The sequence below is a fragment of the Aricia agestis genome, chromosome 13 (genome assembly GCF_905147365.1).
Source record: "Aricia agestis chromosome 13, ilAriAges1.1, whole genome shotgun sequence".
Lineage (NCBI taxonomy): Eukaryota > Metazoa > Arthropoda > Insecta > Lepidoptera > Lycaenidae > Aricia > Aricia agestis.
Genome location: NC_056418.1, coordinates 13340724 through 13365705, shown reverse-complemented (window position 1 = coordinate 13365705; position 24982 = coordinate 13340724). Strand labels below are relative to the sequence as shown.

The 24982-nt window shown below is 37.2% G+C and overlaps 1 protein-coding gene across 2 annotated transcripts; it reads right to left on the bottom strand.

The window, feature by feature from the left end:
* Positions 1 to 514: 514 nt before the first annotated feature.
* Positions 515 to 24627, bottom strand: LOC121733232 (probable cytochrome P450 49a1). 2 transcript variants are annotated; one of them, XM_042123428.1, is made up of 11 exons: positions 24370 to 24627; positions 21768 to 21771; positions 21103 to 21268; positions 18534 to 18664; positions 13904 to 13995; positions 10418 to 10528; positions 9012 to 9164; positions 4158 to 4364; positions 2658 to 2793; positions 1377 to 1616; positions 515 to 1177 (listed from the first exon to the last, which is right to left on the bottom strand). In XM_042123428.1, the coding sequence occupies exons 1-11, from the start codon at positions 24399 to 24401 to the stop codon at positions 860 to 862; spliced, it is 1590 nt and encodes a 529-aa protein (XP_041979362.1). In that variant the 5' UTR covers positions 24402 to 24627; the 3' UTR covers positions 515 to 859. The 2 variants fall into 2 exon arrangements, with proteins under 2 accessions (XP_041979362.1, XP_041979363.1); XM_042123429.1 differs by lacking the exon at positions 21768 to 21771 and having other exon boundaries at positions 21103 to 21269.
* Positions 24628 to 24982: the final 355 nt, after the last annotated feature.

Here is a 24982-nt window from a genome sequence, read left to right as displayed (position 1 = left end):
CTATAGAAAACAGTTTCTTGTTAAAATGGCAATTAGTTGATTAATTAGGTAGGGCCCCTAAGCAGTATTAGCCCAGGGCCCCACAAATTCAAGATCCGCCCCTGAAGGGCGTAATATCTCATCAGATCCAACACAAAAACTAAGAGGGATGGCATCATTAGCACCGTCATGCATCACACCGGGCATGTCGAGTGAAAAATATAAACAATTCAACTTTCATACATAAAGCCATCATAAAGCTGTATTTTTAGAAGGCTGACAATTTTTACCCTTCATAAGAAGTTTTTGTCGCGCTCAGACAAAGTAACAAGACACGCCAAGAAAATTTTGGATTGATGATACTTCATATCATCACATGAAGATTTGGTTATACTTAACGAAATTACCAACAACCACAAGAGAATTACTTCATTAATTTTTATTTATTTTTAACTGTAATTTTTCTGACTTTAGATTACAATTACCTTTAATATACTTAGATATTTCCATGAGTAAATATAAAACATTACAAAAATAAAATATTAAATCTAGTATAATATCACATAAAGTCATACGGTCTACATAATATTGGTCTTTATCGTTTATCATACTTACCTACGCTTTAGTAACAATAGCAGTACCAAGTACTTACATAATAAGCACTGCTTATACACTAACTTTAAACTGAGATCGCTACACTCATAAGTCATATCACAAATAATTTCAGATATCATTAAGGCCACAATGTATCGCGGTGTTTGCTCCGTGTTAAGCGTTTCATTTTAAAGCCACGAAGTTACTCTACTGCGTAACATTTACATAATGCTAATACATAACATAGTATGCTTCATGCTTGATATCCAGATTGCAGACGCTATGCTTAAGAAGCATTTTGCAGCACAAAATAATACGGTTTCTGGAGCTTATTAACAGCTGTTGTCATGATATTCGGTGCCGGCCCGTGCCATTCCAGTCGATATTTGTCCAGAACTCTCGTTGCCAGTGATGCCAGCATGGCGCCGATGATGCCAGCCGCTGGGCACGTCTGGCCGAAGGGCAGGGAGGCGATGGGATGGGCTCCAGTAGCCCTTAGAGGCTCCCAACCCTCGACGCACCAGCGCTCAGGGATGAAGGACTTAGGCCGCCGCCACTGGTCGTCCGCTATGCTAGCCACACCGTGCGCCAAGACTATGTCCACCTGAAAGAATGATTATGATTTTAGTACGTGTATAATATAATAATTCTGATTATTTAGCTTAAAACTGATCCCTGTTTAAACCTTACAACTTACTATCAATATACATTACAAAAAGAAGTAGTCTTAACACTGATCCCTGTAAGAACCCCACTATTAACCATCAATATAAACAATAATAAGTAGCGGTGCAAACACTCACCCCTGCGGGAACCTCGTATCCTCCTACAGTTAGCTCTCTTGTGCTCCTTCTAACGACACCTCCAGTGACGGGATGTAGCCTCATGACCTCCCTCGTACAGGCCTGTATGTACTTCATCTCTGGGGAGTCTATGCCTGCCGCTTTCGATTCCTTCGACCAGAGTACTTCGTCGTGAGCCTTCTGTTGTTTCGCCGCGTGGAGAGAGAGGTGGTAGAACATGCTCATGGCGGTGTGAGTGAGCTGAAACGAGGAAATTGTTTCAGATAAGTTAGTTATTGAATCTTAAATTTTGGTAAGTAATAACTAATAATACTAGTTAGCACATAACAGAATGCGCAATAACTATAGGCATCAGATTATATACGTTCCTGAATTCAGTCATCTAATTTCGGTATTTTAGCAGGTTACTGAATTCAGAAAACAGAAATTAAAATACCAGGAATTTAGGTTCCTGGATAATTCATACTCGTAACTCTGAATTAAGATTTTTTGTTTAGACTGCACTTTAGCTATTTACGATTGACTTTTATACTTTCTTTTGGGTTTAATTTTGTTTAAACGTAGAGAAAAATATTAAATTCCATAAAATATGTTGGCTTTTAATTAAATAAATGTACCTAAGCTATACAGATCATCTAACTGAATAAAGGTTTGTATTGTATCTATTACAATTATTGAAAACCTTTATTCAGTTAGATTATGAAAAAGTTTTGAGCAAAGAAAAGTTATGAATAGAAAATCCATTTCATTTAATTGCAATAAATATTGAACACTATTTACAGTTCACAGTTCACACTTCACGGTTAAATACACCAATATAATGAGAGTTAGCAAGAGAATCCAAGCATTTCATAATCAATTAGGTCTCTCTAGATACTTTTATCGACGATACTGAATGGATTGATTTATTTAGTTAGAAAACGATTGCATTCGGAATCCGTTGGCTAGAAAATATTTTAGTTACCTACTGAATTTCTCTAATAGTTATTTTATTAATTAATTGAAAATAATTCATAGTGATTGACTAAAATTTTAATATTAGGATTTGGCCTTTGCCCAGTACTGGTACCGTCATAATATCAAATATGGACTCAAAATATATAATAATAATAATATTAAATAAACGCAGCCTAATGCTGTTTCTGAATTTTTGTGACAGGAGTTAATCTATTTCACAGCGATGTTTTCTGCTAAAATTTTAAAATTTGACGTTTGTCAATCCAACAACGCCGTTGAATGGATAAAATACCATCAAACAACCTATGGAACCGTGACACTCACCGGATCCACCCCAGCCAGGAAGACATCGGACACCAGCGGCAGCAGGCGAGGACCCAGCGGTTCCAACTTCTGCAGTAATGCCTGCTCCGGTCTGCGCGGTGAGCTCAGCGCTTGAGTCAGGAAAAGTTCTGTGAGACTGAAATCATAATTAGCACAGGGTTTGCCTGAAACAATTTATACATAGACATGGGCGTTATGGCGTTATGTTGTATGCGATAATGCGTAGCGCATTGCTGGCGTAATCATTATTTTAAGGAATTAGAAACGTGTTACCTACTCTGCGCAAAACGAAGTGTTGGATACCAGCATCTTCTCGAAATCGGTATTCTGCCCCCCCTTAGAATACCGATTTCGAGAAGATGCTGGTATCCAACACTTCGTTTTGCGCAGAGTAGGTAACACGTTTCTAATTCCTTAAAATAATGATTACGCCAGCAATGCGCTACGCATTATCGCATACAACATAACGCCATAACGCGACGTAATTTCGGCATGGTGTGTACAGTATAATTTAAATTTTAAAATACATTGCAGGCGTAACCATGCCGAACTTCGGCCGCGTATTTTAGGCCTAGTGTTTAGACATTAGACACGATAGCAATTTAAATTATATATATATATAGATATATATATATATATATATATATATATATATATATATATATATTTGACTACGCAGGAAATTAAAATTGTAATTGCATTATTGTGCTACTGCTACGTAATACGGCCTTGACAATGTAGGATATAAAATTCTTTGGTGGGTGTGTCTGATGTGAAATCTGAAATTCTATTTCACGAATTTATGATTTTATAACGTATCTATCACGCGCGAAGCGCGAATTACGTCTTGTTTACATCAAGAAACTATAAATAGTACTTTGGATTGTGTAGGCAAATATCAAATCCCGGTATGTCCACCATAAGCGAAACTTGGCAAATGAGTAAGTATGTTTTTTTTTTAACTTTATTCTCGGCATTTTTCTTTTTAACTTTTGACACAGACATCTTCTTTGCTCTTTCAGGGATTCACCACACTAATGGGTGTGACTTGCCGGGTTTTGATATTTACGAGTACTTACACGATGGATGAGGGCTGCCCAAGATCGGGATGGTTGGCGCTCATTGGGGGAGGCCTACTATGTATATTGCATAAATTGTAGACATGGGAGAGCCATGTTTCAGCACGAATGGGCCGGCTCGACCGACGGCTGGAGAAATACCACGGGCTCTCAGAAAACCGGCGTGAAACAGCGCTTGCGCTGTGTTTCGCCGAGTGATTAAGTTTACCGGAGGTCAAATGTCCTACCCTCCCCTATTCCCTTCCCTTCCCTTCCCTACCCTCCCCTATTACCCTATTCCCTCTTAAAAGGCTGGCAACGCACCTGCAGCTACAGCGTCCATGGGCTACGGAAGTTGCTTTCCATCAGGTGACCCGTTTGCTCGTTTGCCCCCCTTATTTCATAAAAAAAAATTGTTCAGCATTGGCCAGTGGACTCATACCTGTAATGCGCATCAAAAGCCTTCAGCGCCCTCTCAAAGTGATCCGACTCCCTCCTCAAGGTATGCTCGCTGCGGAGCAGGTAGTTGTGGTCGGTTATCTCCAGGGAGCAGCGGATGAGCTTCTCTGCTGGAGTCAGCTCGTCCAGCTGTCGCTTGGACAGGGAGCACAGGTCGGGGCTGTGGTCGTCTAAAGTTCTCTCGGGGGCTCTGGAAAAAAAAGGATAAAAGGAAATGATAGGAAAGTACAATAACCTAATAATCATTTAAGTAAAAAATTAAATTAAGAAATTTAAAAAAAACCCCGCCAAAACAACTTTAAAAAGTAATGAAATAATATTTACTGCCTTTAAGTTCAAATGATTCCTAACTTGTGTAAAGTAATAATTATTTTAGTCCATAATTGATGTCACGGTGTGTCGGGGGATCGCCAAGTAAACTACAACCTACAACCGCCAAGTCGCTGATTACCTATCTCGATTCAGATCGCTGTGAATTGATCCTTAAACTTGTTAAGTGAAATTAAACATCTACATTAGCGGTCCCCCGACACACCTTGACAACAATTATGGACTAAAATAATTATTACTTTACACAAGTTAGGAATCATTTGAACTTAAAGGCCGTAAATATTATTTCATTTCATCCGTTTGGATACTACGATGCCACGGACAGATACACACACAGACAAACAGACAGACAGACAGACAGACAGACAGACAGACACGTCAAACTTATAACACCCCTCTTTTTTGTCGGGGGTTAAAAAAAACTCTTTATTCAAACAAACAAAAGAAATCAATTTACACAACTTACAAAAACAGAAATAGTTTGAATTGGGAGAGATTTTGAGATAAGTACACCTAATAAGGCCGGAAAATCGGGGTGTAGGTCGACCTCCATGGGACGACGATCTCCGTTTAGTTGCAGGCCCATGTTGGATGCGAGTATAAGGAGATCGGTCATCTTGGCGTTCATTGAGAGAGGCCTAAGTCCAACAGTGGACTATAGGCTGATATGACGATGATGATGACGTACCACCTAATAAATATTTCTTAAGTAAGTACCTATATTTTTTTTAAAGAATAACAGCAGTTAACTATATTATTATGAGTGTAAAACTTGCAATGGTGGGTAACAAATTACGATAGTAATGTTATCACCGTAACCAATGTGGTATTTTTATGACTGAAAAAGAATTACATTTCCTAAACATTACGGTTTTACTTTATAGCCCGTGGTTTTAGCACTATGCAAAAGTGCAAAAACTACATGAAAATGGCATCATATTCTGTTACAGAGCTACAATACCCCAAACAAACACGCGCCAAACTTTATTAAACAGTTTTATAAAATGTTACTTATCACATCTCTTTCCGGGTTTAAAATGATAGAAAATTATGTTAAGACTAAACACAAAAATGTGAGTGAATTTGGAAATTGAATATTCTAGAACAGCATAAGTACATTCGTGCTAGGAATAGAGAAGCTACAGTCACGTATGCAGTATGCTCCCCTGTGCCAACTTCTAAACACACAAAATTGACCACAGATCTAATTTTCCAAATACACTTTTCTGCAAAACTATGCATGCATGCAAAATCAGATAGCAGTGTATTTTATTTTCTTAATGATTTGTATTTTACAATATTATTTTCAGTGAAGCAATTAATATTATGAACCAACACGGTAGGAATGGAAAGGTCAGCTGACAATGGAAAAAACGTGACGCTGCGCTACATTTTTGAAAATAATGTAAGTATACATTGTACACCCAAAACAATTGAACATCAAGATGGGCTTTGATTGCTTGAATTTATAGTAGTAACTTGGTAGTAACAGAGTAGACAGAATTATAAAGTATATCATTTGCAAAAGTTTAGTTTCTTGCGTAGTAAATAAAGTTTAATTTTAAATGCTTATCTAATAAAAAATGCTTAAAGACACACACACCACTGGATGCACCAGTGGTGTGTGTGTCTAACTTAGGCAGACCGCAGACCTTTTCATATTATAGTTGGCTATATAATAAAGTAAATTTGGTAAAGGTGTTGAAATATTTTTAATTGTTTAGTTTTGTTTGTATTGTTTACCAAATAAAGTTTCTTTTTTTCTTTTTAAATATAACATCATATAATAAAGTAAATATAACATCAAGATTTATAAATATGAATCTTAGCTCGGTCAACTAAGGGTGGGTTGCACCAGAGGCGTGGTTAAAGATGAAGCTATGGTCAAAGTTATTGTTATAGTTAAGGCTAATTTAACTTTAACCTTAAGTTTGACCACAAAATAAGAGGCTTTATTTAAGAACGCGCTGCTGGTGAAGGAGAACTGTCAAAAATGGCGTTTTTGTATGATGATTGATGACAGCGTTAGTTCCTTTTTTCGCCACGTGCATTTAAAGCCTTGTCGATCTCTATAGTTATGGTTAAATATGGCGTCTTGATGGCGTCCATTTTTAACGTTAACCAAAGATTTAACATTTTGCATTGAAGTAAAAGTTACAGTTATAGTTAAAGTAAGTTGGTGCAACCCACTCTAAGTAGTTGTAGAATGCGTGAGCGGGAACCTAAGCAATTTCTGCACGAGCTTATTCAGGGTGGTTAAGGACAAAACATACTAAAAGTCCTGACGTTCAGGAGGTGAGCGACAAAGGTCTAAATTTTTGGTTTTTCACCAAATTTTTTTTATGAAATAAGTGGGCAAACGAGCAAACGGGTCACCTGATGGAAAGCAACTTCCGTCGCCCATGGACACTCGCAGCTTCAGAGGAGCTGCAGGTGCGTTGCCGGCCTTTTAAGAGGGAATAGGGTAATAGGGGAGGGTAGGGATGGGAAGGGAAGGGAATAGGGGAGGGTAAGGAAGGGAATAGGGTAGGGGATTGGGCCTCCGGTAAACTCACTCACTCGGCGAAACACAGCGCAAGCGCTGTTTCACGCCGGTTTTCTGTGAGAACGTGGTATTTCTCCGGTCGAGCCGGCCCATTCGTGCCGAAGCATGGCTCTCCCACGTATAAATAAATCCCAATAACTAAAAAACTATGCGTTGTAGCAAAAAATATTCTTTGATGAAATTAAGCTTATTAAATTCTCTATAAATTAGATTCTATATACAGTTTTTCCAAATTCTCATCCGTTTTCGAACTACATCTTGATATTATTTACTTCATTTTTACTTCGCCTGTCCATTCTAGCCGTATATTTTTACAGTTTCCAATCGTAGTTTTAGCATTATCTTTGTGTGTATGATGTTTCCGAGCCGTTTGGCGCGAGGGCGACTGGGCATTTGGCTAATGGTGTGTAAACTCACTGACAGCTGCCCTTTATCCAAATTTCTTTCAGTTTATTTTGGTATTTTAGATTTTAATAGCTGTCCCGGTAAACGTTTCTTTGCCATATAAAGTATTTCACCCATATTATTTTATTGAAGTGACTAAATAAGTATGTCACCATGGCAACGTCCATCGCTATCCCGTCGCACAAACAATGGTCGCCATCAGTCTCGAGTTGTAATAATTTACTATTATTTATTCAATAAATGCACTTATCAATATAAAAAGTACCCAGTAGCCGTTTCTCAGACCCACTGAATATGCATATAAAATTTGGTTAAAATCAGTAAAGCCGTTTCGGAGGAGTACGCGGCCTAACATTGTGACACGAGAATTTTATATATAAGAGAAGATTATATTTGTTAGTGCCTTACTAAGGTTATATTGTATTTGCTCTTGTAGAAATATGAAAATTACGTCGCAATTGTTTGTTTTCGAAAGATGTGCAATATCTCTATTTATCTACCTCTTCACGCTAATTGCCAAACCGATTTTAACGGATATTATGTTGTTAAAGTTCCGGAAAGAATATATATCTATATATATAAAACTCAAAGGTGACTGACTGATTGACGTAGTGATCTATCAACGCACAGCCCAAACCACTGGACGGATCGGGCTGAAATTTGGCATGCAGGTAGATGTTATGACGTAGGCATCCGCTAAGAAAGGATTTTGATAAATTCCAACCCCAAGGGGTTCAAATAGGGGATGAAATTTTATTCCGGAAAAATTTACGTATCCAACACGAAGTATACCTATTCGGACAACATCTTGTTTATAAATAATATTATTATCAATGCGGTACTCATAACTCGTTTACGATATATTGTAATTATAGAATTTATACATAACTTATGTTTAATCTGAAATTAACTTTAGATCACGTCATGATTCGGTTCACAGGTCGTACAGATTGTATGACTATATTCTGTTATCGAGAGCTGTAGTAACTGTATTGTACCGGTTATTATAAATCGATACATTACATTTTCATTATCTAACTATATTTATTTTATTAATATAGTGATGACCAGCACCGTAAATCAGTGATTCTGGCTACTGGTACTAAGTAATGTGACTTAAAATAAGTAAAATTACACTTCGCGAAGGGGCAACAAAAATTTCGTTTCCAAGTTTGGTATAGCAGGGTGATCAACAGATCTTCTGTCAAAAAGTTGATTCATGCGTCGGATAGGCATAAAAACTATCACATTGATTGATCTTTTTTCCTCTCTAGTTTTACATTTTGGTCATTATATTCTGGTCATTACATAATGGCAGGCAAATGGCAGGACGTAACGTTGACACTCAAACAGATATTAGGTCGCTCAAAAATTATAAAGCTGCTCATTTTGTATTTTAAGTAACTCAAATAAATAATTTCTAAGTTGCTGTTCTGTTAATTTCTAGTCACTCACTCTCAGTCGCTCAAATAGTAATTGTATAACCCAAATTTAGTAATTTTGACACCTAAAACTGTAATTTACAGTCACTCGATTAAATACTACCCTTAAGTATACCTGTTATCCTCAGTGGGTTCATGGACTGGACCGTCCAAGCAGCCTAGGCGGATGCCGTACAGCATCAAACCGATCGTCTCCAGCGCCCAGCGGTGAACCTCCGTGCTCAGCTCCTCGTTGAGAGCGTTATCGGCGTGACGGAGATCTCCTAGCCTGTGGGAGAGGAAAAGCTTATAGTTTAATTTGTGTTAAGTAGTCACTCAGATTCTAAAAAGATTTGTTCCAAATTCAGTCAGAAATAATTTTATTTTTTAAATCGTCCACGGTCCTAAAGCTGCTTTATTTGGAAGTACCGGAATGCACTTGTACACTTTACAGTTTACACATACCACGTCATGCAGACATGACACAGCACAATGCACATTTGTACTACCAGAGGAGTTGATTCCTAGGCAGATAGACTGCCTAAGAGTCAATTTCCTCGATGGTACATGTAGTAAATGACAACTTTTTATAGCAATTCGTCTGTACGGCAGTGCATAATATATTATATTATAATGTTTAACTATGTATGTATTACGATGTATTATATATACATGGTTACTACTGGCCAGTGGCCTAGCTTATCTTTGTTGTTTCTGTCCGTCGGGAGCAATACGTTTTGAGATTGAAGGCTCCGTTATTTCTTCGTATTCGTTATCTCTTATAACAATGTAATACATATCCCCTAGAGATCTTTCTTATTGTCATGAAAACGACTTGAAATATTCGTAGGTGATAGAGTTAATAAAATTAATTAAAATAAAAAAATAAAATCGCTTGGATGTTTTAATAAATAAGTAAAACGGGCTTTGGCCCACCACATATTCCCACCACTGTATTGCCAGTTCGACCATTCACAATCACAGCGGTATTCTACCACGAATACCCTTTGATATGATCTCAGAGAGCCCGAGGGACATGCTAAAGCTGTCTTGGGACCCGCAACGACGTCGCGTTAAAGTAAAAATCGTTTTGGATATTATGTTTATTAGATCGCTTGTTTCCTATCAGACGCCGGGCCGGCCTCTCATAGAAAACAAGAAATGGAACAGCAAGAAAATATGGAAAGGGCGCAATGGTTTTTGTTGCTTTAATTTAAATTTAAAAACCATAAATATATTTCATATTATAAGCTATGGGCAAATTATAGTGTATGCTTGAACTAATCAATGTACAAATTTTGGAAGCTTAAATCACTCTCCTCTGTTGGCAAAACTAGAATCTCTGTTTTTATTGTGTTATAAAAGTTGACCGATCGTGTTATGCTATGGGTAATTCAAAGATAAAGACATGATGAATACTGAAAATGAACTTTAATTTCTTAGCTTTAGTCATTGTTGAGAAAAATCGATATCGCTACAGCCAAATTATCAAGGCGTCACCTTAATCAGAAGAAAATAGGAAGAGTAGAAAGTATGTTTTACCTTCTAGTGAAATCGCCAGCGATCTCATCGAATGCTTTTTCATAACTCTTAAGCAGCTCTTCGTCATGTAGCAGCATTCTAACGCCCTGCCATATAGACTTGCTCTCGTAGCTGCGAAATAAATTAATAATTTATTATACATTGAAATAATAGTATGTTAAAAATTGAGTGTCTGTTTGATTGTATTTTGATGAAACGTGATATGGATCCATACTAATATTATAAATGTGAAAGTGTGTCTGTCTGTCTGTTGCCTCTTTACCAAACCGTTGAACCGATTTTACTGAGGTATGGAGATACTGAGAGTCTCGGTAAAGAACATAGGATACTTTTTATCCGGAAAAATTGACTGTTCCCGCGCGATTCGAGTCCAAGGAGGGCATACCAATTCAAATAAAAAATTTTTGCTTATTTGGATAAGCTGTTTTGGAACAGCCAACAATAGAAACTATAGTTTATATGAAACATGGAGAAAATATACATAAATGTATAATAATTCGACTGTGATATGAATTGAGGTTTTGCGTAAAGTAGTTTTTTTCCACAGCCTATGAAAGCCTTTGTCAAGGAACAACGTGACAAACGAATTTCTGCGCAAAAGAAGTTGCAGGCAACACGTAGTAAATTAAAGCCGTGTTTTGCCGCGCGACACGAAATGTACGAGTCCCGCGAAATGTCGCCCGACATCGCAGCGACATTTACGGGTTGCGGGACTTGTCGCTGGCGACATAAGTACTGTTCACCACTGACTAATTTAAAAAGTCATATGTCGAGGGACAAAGTTGCAGGGGACAAACTACGTGTTGCAGGGACAAACTACGTAAATATCGGAAAACTTGTCTCCGCGACATGTCTCCTAGTGAAAACGCGGCTTAATAATTTGCTTGTATTTGCTTATACAGTGTGTAACAAAAATAAATGATAACACTTTAACCTGTGTACGTGTTCCTTGTCGAGAGTTCACCGTGAAAGTAGCAGCGCTGAAAGACCAACATTTTTTTTCACATTTGTATGGGCAAGGGCCCGAGCGTCGCGAGTTTCCCCATACAAAAGTGAAAAAAAATTTTGGTCTTTCAGCGCTGCTACTTTCACAGTGAACTCTCTACAAGGAACACGTACACACCCTAAAGTATTATCACTTATTTTTGTTACACCCTGTATTATATCAAGGGACTAAAACATTTTTTATGATAAGTCAAATACGAATCTCTTTTACGAGTGTTTGTTCGCGAAATTACATTTCGATATACGAGTTTAGGAGTAGCCACAACATTGTCTCCGCGATTCAGCATTTTCGTTTTGTTTCATCCATATCCAATATGCAAACTAATATTATAAATGTGAAAGTGTGTCTGTCCGATACCTCTTCACGCTCAAACCCCTGTAATTTGGTATGTACTTAGTTACTTTGATTCCCCGGGAAAGGACATAAGGACTAGACGTGGGAGAGCCATGCTTCGGCACGAATGGGCCGGCTAGACCGGAGAAATACCACGTTCTCACAGAAAAACGGCGTGAAACAGCGCTTGCGCTGTGTTTCGCCGAGTGAGTGAGTTTACCGGAAGCCCAATCCCCTAACCTATTCCTTTCCCTACCCTCCCCTATTCCCTTCTCTTCCCATCCCTACCCTCCCCTATTACCCTATTCCCTCTTAATAGGCCGGCAACGCACCTGCAGCTCTTCTGATGCTGCGAGTGTCCATGGGCGACGGAAGTTGCGTTCCATCAGGTGACCCGTTTGCACGTTCGCCACCTTATTTCATAAAAAAAGATACTTTTTACCCCGGAAAGATGTACGTCTCCCGCGCGATCAATGAATTTAGGAGCAACGCAGTTGCCGTCATTTAGTAGTCCAATGCAAACAATTGTATGAAATCTCATCATAAAAAACTTAAAAACTCTATGGAAATAAGTAAGTAAATAGTAAAGGGAAGACTAAAATTACTGCCACACTCAGAGAATGATGAACATTATAATTAATTACTTAACTGTAATTGAATGAACATAATATTTTGTCTATCAACTGTTAAGATTATTTTTTTTTTAATATTGTAATGTCATCGGATCTGTCAGATTAAGATAGGGGGTGTTTACTATACCCCAAAGAAGCTTCCATATAAAACACTGCCGATTCAAAGGTTAGGTAAGCCTGTAGGGACATTTTAAGATATAAAAAATAAAGCTTCATATTTTCCTAACTAAGCTTCGCTGAAATTTTATTTTGCACTAAGCTAAAAGATTTAGTCCTTGTTGTCTAAAATATATTTATAATTTGCTTAAATAAACTATTTTCTGAACATAATAATATTATGTTTTTCAGCCATTTTAAAGTTTTGAAAAAAAAAATATTACCTATATATTTTTTTTTCAAAACTTTAAAATGGCTGCAGTTTCTGAACCCACCGTTAAAATAAAATACAGTCTTATTATTTTTTTAACAGTTTTATCTAATGTAAAAAACCTACTAGGTCTCCATGACGCTAGAGTGACTACAAAAATAGCACCCTCCCCTCCCCTACTATTGATATTCGTCTATGAGTGCGTCAGTTACCTAGATAGCTTTTATAACACGATTGTGGCGCTTTGTTTGTTTGTAAACAATTTTCAAAACAATAAATTTGCTTTTTTAAAATTCTTGATTTGCTAGTTAAATGCTACTCCTATGTATTACGGATTACCGAAAAATGATATCAATGAATGTAAATAATTAAATATCAATTAACCTAATTTTGAAAATAAATCACAGTTTGCTTAAAAAAATATCAGAAGTTAGCACAAAAAGTAAGCAAATCCGGAAACTGTTATAAAATAGATATAAATTCTAATAAAGCGGGCAATTTCGGCTATCAGATACCTAGTTACATTAACAACACGCGTGGACACAGGTCGGAGGTTAAAATTATATCTATTGTAAATCGTTGGCAAAATAAAATCTATTTTTAGGAGAGTTATTTGAACTATTTAATTAGGCCGGCACATGTGGGTTAAAATCCGGGGTTAATTATATCATGTTATCTCTTTCGTTGACTATAAGGAAGAATGAGAAAGATAAAAATATGTACTCCTAGGATTGCAATGTAACCCTTTTAGGGCTTTTGCCTTTTACTAATTAAATAACTGACGCACCAACTGTCTCTCATTCAGAGACGAATATTAATTTTTTAACTGTAATTAAATGCAGATTTTGACATAAGACCCAAACAATTTATCTGTCAGAATCTTTAATTATATCAATGTCTGTGAGTGCGGCAATAGATCATCGACTCAAAAATTAGTGTGTCAAGCAACTTTTCTAAAGTATCGGACAAGAACAAAACTTTTTTGTATCCAGTGTTGTTTCTACCTCTGTAATCTATTAGCAAGGTGGTCTACGACTAAGGCCCTATAAAACACGAGTAACGCATAATCTCATTATCAGGTCATTTGTTGGCTCGTTGGCGCTTTTATTTCGTATGTAACGTTTTGGTTGTTTGTGGTTATAGCTTACTTGTGTACAGGACAGCCAGCTACTGTCTCCCTCTGCCGGTCGAGCGGGGAGTTGAGCCAGCGCGGCGACTCTGTCACTTTGCTGTCGTATACCTGCAAAATGTGGGGGGTATTAGTAAATGAAAAATAAAAGTGGAACTAAAATAATTTACAAAATAATGTAATTTTTTCCAAGCTTCTTCCTCATTCATAATATTATGTGTGCGTTGAAATCTTTTTCTTGTAAATAATGACGTAATAAGATTATATTAAGACTAGACGTTCCGCGCGGCTTCGCCCGCGTAAATTAGATATTTCACAGACAAATTAGTCCACAAAAAATTGCCTATGATCCTTCACGTGGTCTACTTCTTATATGTACCAAATAACAGAAAAATTGCTCCTGTAGTACGTGAGATAAGCCCTTTCAAATAATTTCCCCCCGTTTTTTTACATTTTCCTCTATTTCTTCGCTCCTATTAGTCTTAACGTGATAAAATATAGCCTATAGCCTATCCTCGATAAATGGGCTATCTAACACTGAAATAATTTTTCAAATCGGACCAGTACTTCCTGAGATTAGTGCGTTCAAACAAACAAACAAACTGTTCCGCTTTATAATATTAAGCAGGTAGGTATACAATGCTATGTTATCCTTATTGCTATATCTGAGTGTTGCTGTGCATTGTAATTAGCACTAAATAGGTCACGATCAGGTGTGCTAGGTTTCCAATGTCAAAAGGCCTAGGAATGTCAATTATGGTGCTGCAAGGATTGGGGAAAATGTAGCACTTTGGTTTCCCAATTACATATTATAGTCTATCTACAAGGTGTAACAAAACTGTGTGATAGTGATATTTAAGTGATAATAACTAATTTTCTCAGAAGACATTAATTGCTACTATTTTAATTTCAGATTCGACCTCCTTCCCTCCTAAATGCGTTAGCAAATGTGTTTATTCGATTAATCGAATACCTACTGAATTTATATTTGATAATTTTAATTCGATATTCGATTATTCGACTTAGCGTATTCGCGAGCTTTCTATCTTATTATCGGCGGTCAATCAAACGAAAATATCTCTTGATAAGCTTTATAGCTTGACCTCTATTGACGTCATTGATATCACAAACATAATATTGGCTACAACTTGTTAATAATGGATTTAACTCAATGAGTTTCTAAAATACTAGAGTAGCAATGTCTTACAAAAGATTCTCAGAAATGCGTAACCACTTTTTTGTTCAAAAGACAATGTCAAGTCATATATTTAATATTCGTTATGTCATTATGTATGTGAGATATGCCTGCAGGCATCTTCGAAGTGGCAACGCGTTGCTACCGTAAACTTCCAATCTAGTTACGTTAGTAACATAGAATATCATTGATTTAACTCATCAACCCCCAAGCGCCACCTGGCTGTCGCATAACAATTATTAATTATTGAAAGTCTATCTGCGATTCCCACGATGTATTAATAATAATTGACAATCTTGAGGGTCTTTCTGACGACTTTCGACCCACAATGGTATGATTTCGTGTCAACTCTCCCCTTTTTTTTTTAACATGGGGAAATGCTTTACGCATCCCCGGCAAATTGGGGATATCGGTCGGGGTATGTGGGACTACTTTAGATTGTAGTATTGTAGTAGACCCACTAAAACCCCATGGTGCTCCACTCATCGCTCAACTCTCCCTGGCACCCCCCCTTTAATTTCACGTATAATTTAACAAAAAATATGATATGTTTTAAAAAAATTATACTTAATACATTGTAAATACCTACAAAAAATCGAAATTAAATTAAACGTCCTTTATTTGGTGAGATATTACATATCATAATAATTGGCGAACTTTTTAACCTACCTTTTAGGTATTTTCTATCAGACATTTCTACTACAAAAGGGAGAGTATTTCCGTGAAATTGTGCGGATTTTCGAGTTTCTTTTCACTTTAATCTTCATATATTTCTTACAGAATAGCCCCCAGTGGCGCGAGTCCCATGTAAAAACCTAATGACGCGTACTCCGTGCGATAAATCCAGACCCATGCCGGAACATACTGGATTTAGGATACACTGTAACGCGATGTCGAGATTTATACGACTTTCAACCTTATGCTTTAAATCATAGAGTTGAAAATAAGTAGCGACTTTCAACCTTCTTTTTTTAACCATAGAGTTGAAAACACAGAAATTGAAAATAAGAAGTAATAGGGATGTGCTGCAGTGTAAGCGAATTGCAAGCTTATGTTAAGAGTGTTAGAGTACAAAATTGATATAGGTTTGTCAGAAATTATTTATTTACAATCAGCTGGGGACCTTGGGGGAGGCCTTTGCCCAGCAGTGAGATAGCATAGGCTCATACTACAACTTTTGAACATTCGAATTAAATTACGAGTTTTCATATGAATCGTATTCGTAATGTTAAAAGTTTGGCCATATGAAATAGTTGGACACCAACAATCAAAACATAAATAAGTAAGTCGTAAAAGCCATTTAATTGCATCGAATAAAATTCGCGTAAATAGCACGAAACTCAAAGTTTTTAATACCAGCTAAAACCCCGTAACTGCCAGAAACTCGGAATGTACACCAGCTGTGTTTATAGGTATAAAATATAAATAATAGTATATCCTCCCTACTAGTATTATAAAGGTGAAAGTTTGTTTGGATGTATAGATGTATGGATGTATGGATGTTTGTTACTCTTTCACGCAAAAACTACTGAACGGATTTTAATGAAACTTTACAATAATATAGCTTATACATCAGTATAACACATAGGCTACAATTTTAACCGACTTTCAAAATGGGGGAGGTGTTATGTTTGTTTTCTTATGTGCAACGATTACTCCGCCGTTTGTTAACCGATTTTCAAAATTTTTCTTTTGGTATATAGGGTATCATCCCAATTTGGTATTATATTCACAAAAGTGGTGATCTGATGAAGGATCCATAAGTAATCAAGGGAACTCCTCAAAATTTATAGGGAAACATGTGGTGACTTCGGTTTCGTGAGAAGTATTCTAAGCATATGCTACCAACAAGTAAGATTATGCACCGAGGTATACCTGGTATACCATGGTTCGGAAGGTGTTGAGAGTATCCTGATTCTTTATAGATACAAGTTTGGGAGTTTCGGCGTTGTTTTAAGAACGGAAAGCATATGCTACTATGCAAATTACATTCATCATCAACATCATCATCATCATCACTACCATATTATATCATGTTATTGGTACTTTTCATAGTCTTTTAGATTGAGACTCGAGTTTGTAAAAAAAATCTATACCTACCTAATATTATAAACCTGAAGAGTATGTTTGCTTGAACGGAATCGGAGGAACAGTTCCGATTTAAAAACTTATTTCAGTGGTAGATAGCTCATTTATCGAGTAAGACTATAGGCTAAGGACTAATACGACCGAAGAAACTCAGGAAAATGTGGGAAAAACGGGGGAAATATTAGAAATTACGAACTACTGGAGCAATTTTTATGGCAATATTTGGCACAGATATAGAGTAGACCAAGTGAAGGGAGTAGGACATAAGAGCTATTTTTTTATGGGAAGATGTACGGTTTCCGTAAATTCTGACGTGGAAGAGCCATGCTTCGGCACGAATGGGCCGGCTCGACCGGAGAGATACCACGTCCTCACAGAAAACCGGCGTGAAACAGCGCTTCCGCTGTGTTTCGCCGAGTAAGTGAGTTTGCCGGAGGCCCAATCCCCTACCCTTTTCCTTTCCCTACCCTCCCCTATTTCCTTCCGTACCCTCCCCTATTCCCTTCCCTACCCCCCCCTATTACCCCTTAGAAGGCCGGCAACGCACCTGCAGCTCTTCTAATGCTGCGAGTGTCCATGGGCGACGGAAGTTGCTTTCCATCAGGTGACCCGTTTGCTTGTTTGCCCCCTTATTTCATAAAAAAAAACCTAATTTACGCAGGCGAAGCCGCGCGGGACATCTAGTTATACTATATCACATTGTCACTACTCACTGGTCCAATTGAGAAAGGGATGTTACGAGTTACGAGTCACAAAGCTTTTAGGAGATGCTTTTGTTTAGTTCGACCGTAGGCCGTAGCCATAGAAATGCACTATCAGAGAAGTTGATTCTTTGGCAAATGCAGATTGAGGTAATTTCGTCACATCACGATTCACGTCCAACATATCAAGACTTACATTGTTTTGACATAACTTGACCAAATAAAATAGGTCCACATATTGTGTGCCTATGAATCAATATTCGAAGAATTGGAACATATTTTTATGAAAATATACACGAAAAGGCAAATATTTCAGGAGAGATGAGAAATAATAATTACGCAAGTACATACATATTTTACACAAACGTACTTTGCAAACTATAGATTTGGTCCTAGGCGCTTCAGTACCTCCCCTATTTCTATGCATATTTCGAGTCTAGAAATTAATCGATTCGTTTCAGCCGTTCTCGAGTTTTCCTTTGTAGTGAGACTAACAAGGTGTGCACGTATTCCTCTTAGAGAGCTCACTGTGAAAGTAGCACCGCTCAAAGAGTAACTTTTTTCATTTTTGTATGGAAAAAATCATGATGGTCAGGCGCTTGCCCATACAAATCACAATTTATACATATTGTAATGACATATTGTGTCCAAGGTCACAGATGTACCTCCTGCATCAGATCAGCGGAGCACACGTACAGCACGGGTCGGGCTTTGCCCCGGGCGAGGCGCACCAGGTCGCCGTAGCGCCGCCGCAGACCCTCCAGCAGGCCCAGGCCGACGCTGTGGTGGTAGCACCCTGGGAATAGAACAGAAGATGATGACCACGTGACTCATGTACCTCAACCCTTAAACTGAAAATTTATATATATAAAACTCAAAGGTGACTGACTGATTGACATAGTGATCTATCAACGCACAGCCCAAACCACTGGACGGATCGGGCTGAAATTTGGCATGCAGGTAGATGTTATGACGTAGGCATCCGCTAAAGGATTTTGATAAATTCCAACCCCAAGGGGTTCAAATATAGATGAAAGTTTGTATATAATAATGCTTCTTAATGCGAACGAAGCCGCGGGTAAAAGCTCGTTAAAATATACTCAAAAACAAAATTAATAAAAAACTGATTGCCTACAATCTGTTATATTAGTGATATCACAAATCACAATCTAACGTTTTCAGATTTTTATGGTCACATACTAGTAAGTACAAAATACTGTAATAGCCGAAATCCTATACTTTCACTAGCATGACCTGATTCTAGGGCTAGACGGTGGCTAGACAGGCATAAAGATGGCTAGAAAACTAGACCTAAACTTTACACTATACTTATTACTCACTAGCTGTTGCCCGCGACTTCGTCCGCGTGGACTTCAGTTTATACCGCGCGATGTCAACAAAATTGGTGTCAAAAGCTTTTATAAAAAAAAAACCCCGGTACCCCTTAAATCAAAACAGCTGTGCAGTGTGCACATAATATTTCATTTTTAAAATTAAACTTTATATTTTATGCCAAATTCTAAAGCTTATTTAGCCCCCCAATTACCTACACAACTTTACCCATAAACTATTTATCATTAAGGTTACGTCACTGTATATAATATAAAGTACTGACTTACTATATAACGTAAAAAACAATTAATAACAATCGAAATTTTAACATATGATGATACCACCTCTTATAGGAAGATGTTGAGCAAGCGTTAGCGCGATGTAAGAGACGCACGGCGCCATCTAGTATGAATTTTTGGAACTAACTTAATTTGAACAAATTTTCGTATTTTCACCCCCTTACAACCCTTTTTTCCAGTAAAAAAGTAGCCTATGTGCTTTCTCAGGCTTTAGACTATCTGTATACAAATTTCATTACAATCGGTTCGGTAGTTTTGGCGTGAAAGCGAGACAGACAGACAGACAGACAGAGATACTGTCGCATTTATAATATTAGTATAGATAATAGTAATGTTATATTCCTATATAGTAATGGTTGTCCCTGTTTGAAATTTCTAAATACTTTTTGTGCTCTTTATTAGTAAGGAATAAGGGCAAATGAAAATATAAAAATGTATTTTGTACTCGATTTGAGTTATTTTGTTTGATTTTTCAAGAACATGAATTCGGTAACCACTAACCACCAACATCTTTCGGTAGATTTGGTAGTAAATATGGATGCATTTTGAAATTCAATTTTGGGTACCTGATATGCCACATCTGGCGCATGAATAACACAGAATCTAATACGAATCAGAAAATCATTGCAGAACGTTTTCTATGAACCAATATGCAGCGGCATTTGTCCAAAGTACGACTTGAAGTTAGTATTAGTTATTAGCAAGTTAAAAGGGCTCATTCACCACTTCCTGTTAAGTGCCGGATAGGATATCCACAACTTAACTTGACAGATAGAGGGTCTGTTTCACCACTTCCTGGTAAGTGCCGGATAGGCTATCCACCACTTAACTTAGCAGATAGAATATGGACAATCTGTTAAAAAAGTTATGGATAGCCTATCCGGCACTTTATCAGGAAGTGGTGAAACAGGCCCAGAGCATGGAGAATCTGTCAGATAAGTTGTATATAGCCTATATCCGGCACTTATTACATAGGTATTTCAATACGTGGGAGAGCCATGCTTCGGCACGAATGGGCTGGCTCGACCGGAGAAATACCACGTTCTCACAGAAAACCGGCGTGAAACAGCGCTTGCGCTGAGTTTCGCCGAGTGAGTGAGTTTACCGGAGACCCAATCCCTACTATTCCCTTCCCTACCCTCCCCTATTCCCTTCCCTTTTCTACCCTCCCCTATTAGGTACTCTATTCCCTCTCTTAAAAGGCCGGCAACGCACTTGCAGCTCTTCTGATGCTGCGAGTGTCCATGGGCGACGGAAGTTGCTTTCCATCAGGTGACCTGTTTGCTCGTTTGCCCCCTTATTTCATAAAAAAAAAACTTATCTGGAAGTGGTGAAATAGGCCCTAAGCCTTGGAACATATAATTAATGTTAATAAATAGTACGTAACTTGGACGTTTTATTTAACAATTATAGTTCTGGTGTAACATGTATTATCTAAGCTTTGTGCCTATATATTTTTATTTCTTTGAACTCCGAGTAAAACTCAAGCAAGTCTTCCATGGCCATTCACAATGCGACTTGGATTCGGAAACTTCACCGCGCGACATCCAATAAACGTTCGCCGCGCTAAGCGATAAAGAAAAAGTCTTGGTTGATTACTCACCAATCCTCGGCAGTATATGGTCATGGTGACGCAGCATCGGCAGCGTTAGGGGACCCGGGATGTCGGTGAAGCGACGTGACGTGATCACCGCCGGCGCCGCCACGTTGCGGCGTTGCGGCGACGTCGACGTACGACGCGGACGTGACGTTGAGATGTGACGGTGGAACCTGAGGGATGATGTTGATAAAGTCTGGTAAGAAAGAAATAAGAAACTTAGGGAGAGTTATACAGGGTGTAACAAAAATAAGTGATAATACTTTATTATTATCACTTATTTTTGTTACACACTGTATATAGGACTTGCCTCTTTTTCTAGTACGAATTGGTATATTTTTACGCAGATCTAAAGGTATATTTGCGGAAGAAGACTTCCCAAATCCCAACGTGATGAAATAGAATCATGGCCGGCTAAAAGCTTTCATAAAAGTGGACAATCGTTATTACATGGGCGCCGGCAGGGGGATGCCAGGTGGTGCACTTGCACCCCTTAGGAATCTCGGGATCAACAAGAATTATTGAAAAATATTACCATGCCGTACAAATATAGTTCGTAATGTTTCGGCACTAATTAATGTATTCTGACGTAAAGAGACAGTCACCGTTGTTCGTAAAAAAATAAAGAATTTATTCTTGACATTACAGTATTAGAATAAATTACAGAAAATATGTCTGTTTGTGTAATTTTAATGAAATGATTTTATACGAATAAATGATAAATAAAAACTTTGATAATTAGGTAGATTCTGTGGGACCTAACTCCCGGGTAAGGATAGTTTGTATCCCGTAAAATATACGACCTACGAGTCCTACGCAAAGCTAAGACATTAGACAACCTATGTCAGGTCTATTGTGCCTATGTTACGATTTCAGGTTAGTTAAAAATAGCAAGGTTGAAAACAGCGACCTTCGAACATCCTTAAAAGGTTTGAAAGTCTGGAAGTTGAAATCAAATACTTTAAAGGGTTAAAAGCTACAAAGTCGACCGGAATTTAAAATCAAATCCAACCCGTCGATCGGGGAAAAACGAGACAATTTTCTAATATTGTGTCTCGGTCACCGGTGACCGTATGGGGTTTGATGAATTAAAGGGTTAAAGGCTACAGAGTCTAGAAGTTGAATTCAAATCCTTTAAAGTTTAAAGGGTTGAAAGCCTAGACCAGGGGTCACCAAATGGCGGACCGCGGTCCGCATCCGGACCGCCGACTTGTGTGCGGACCGAGCATTTTCGAAGATGAACTTTGTTAAAAATAAATTTCGGTCTCGACTTACTGATGAACATGTCCAGGATTTAATATCAATAGCTTGCACAAATTTCACTCTAAACATCAGAGAGATAATAATAATTAGCTACAAAAATTACTCTTTTCTCATCGATAATGTAAGTAACTTTGTAATTTCCGTAGTTACCTTTGTTTAATTTTTTTATAAAATGTGCGGACCGGGAAGGTCATTTCATTTCTTAAAATGGACCCCGAGCGAAACTAATTGGTGACCCCTGGCCTAGACTCTAGAAGTTGTAGATGGTGATGATGATGATATGTAACTGCGGTCAATTTTTAACCACACGAGTCGGCCACAGGAATCTTAATAAGCCTAACTGGTTTGATCTAAAAATAGCAAATGCGCAGAGCACTGCAGACCTGTCCCCACTCCCCTGCTACGGTACTTGTTTACTATACTATACTTGATGAACACCTTTGAAAGGGAAAGTGTACTTATTTACTATTTTGAACCTAATCTATACTAATAATGACGACCTCTGCGGCTCAGTTGTAGGCGCGTTGGTAGCGCCAGCCGGGGGTCGCGGGTTCGAATCCCGCCGACGGAACAAAAAGTTTTCAATGTTTCTGGGTCTTGCATGTGTATTAAATACTAGCTGTTGCCCGCGACTTCGTCCGCGTCAGCAAAATGTGATAAAAAAAGAAAATGAAAAATAGAGTCCCCTTCCTTACCCAAATAGTAAAAATGGGATCTTGTTAAGTAGTTGATCTGATCACTTCATGAACCTAAAGTTGTAGATAAAAACGCCAATACTGTATAGAAAATCTTAAAGATAACGAAATAAGAGTAAAACAATTATTTTTAAACAAAAATTTAAACCGACTTCCAAGATAGACAATAGTAATTTTCATAAATGAACTAAAAAGTATTAATTAATAATTCATATTCGGTACTCAGTATTTCTGTTCTCAATCTTTATAATTAATTGACGTCGGTACCAGTCATATAAGTTGCAGTTATATTTTGTCATAGAACTGGCGATTAGGTTAGCTGGTAGTTGGTACCGACTTCAAAATAATGAAGACTGAGACCAGAAATACTGAGTACAGAATATGAATTATTTAATACTTTTTAGTTCATTTAATCTGGATCTATAAAAAAAAACGGTAATTGCACATAGAAATTGCGCTAAAGTTAGCTGCTACGGAGTAAAAAATTATGAAGATTGAATACAGAAATTGTTGACGCGTCTATGTTTGTCCCAAAAAACATCCAGGAGTTTCCTCTATATCTCACCACTACTTTCGGAAGCATTGTACCAAATTCAGGTTATTGTATCTCTATAAACAGTACCTAAACACTAAATAGCAACAAAAGAGTTTTGAAAATCAGTCAACAAACGGTGGAACAATAATATTTGTAATCAAAGGCAAGATTTTTGATAATAATGTGATGATTCATGGCATAATTATAGTGGTGATGATGATTAGTATTATTGACACATTGACATAATAATATGCTTTTAGTTGTTGAAACAACGCCAAAATTGCCGAACATCTAATAAGTAAATAAAATTCTCGTGTCACAGTTTTCGTTGCCATACTCCTCCGAAACGGCTTGACCGATTCTCATGAAATTTTGTGAGCATGTTGAGTAGGTCTGAGAATCGGCCAACATCTATTTTTCATAAAAAAAAAAAAAAAAATATATGGCAAAACAATGTTTGTCGGGACACTACTGATAAAATTTTGGACTGCAAACAGTGTTTAAATTTTTTTAAGTTTATATTTTCATATACTTATATTACACAAATTTTAAAGTAAGTTAGATACTTAATTAGAATTTTAGAATTTGAAACAATTCCCAATGCATCATGAATAATTAATGCCATTAATTAAAAAAAAAGAGGACTTAGCCTCTGCACTACAGCTACAGTGTACACAAAACGTTTTAAAATATTTTAACGAAGGTGGAAACCAAATAGTCGAAATCATATAAGTAAGTACTGAAATAACCTAATTCGAATTTCAAATCAACAAAACTTACATGCAATGTCGCGAAATCGTTGTTTTTGCCATTTTTTTTTAATTCACTGCACTAACACTCAACATCCACAAAATTTTGAATCTAGATTTCCCAATTTTTCACTTTACACGATAATTCTCAGGGAATCGGGCAAATTTTTTTTATAATTATTTTTTATTCTGTATTTTTCTACACTATACACGATTAAATCAAAAATTACAGATATTTTTTTCTTTTTTTCACCGGTGTTTTTTTCGCGCGTGTACGTTTGCGAGTGGGACATGCGACTTGCGAGCTACTGTGTACCGATAAACAGATAGTGATGTGACCAATGTTTACATGTTGTAACTTGTAATGACGTTATTTGATTACATTTTTATGGGCCATATCAAATACTTAATAATAATAACATTTGTAAAATATTGTTATGACGTAAATAAAAGTACTTACTTACTTTTTAGCAGCAGATTTGTGTAAGTATTTAGTATTTTTTATGACTATGATGATTTTTTTTATCTTAACGTTTTTTTATTTAATTAACAATTTATCTTATAATTTTTTCTTTAAAGTTTGACAGTGTTTTTTTTTTAAATTAAAGCTGAAAGTTGGTACTTGCTTGTATTTCAGTCTTGCC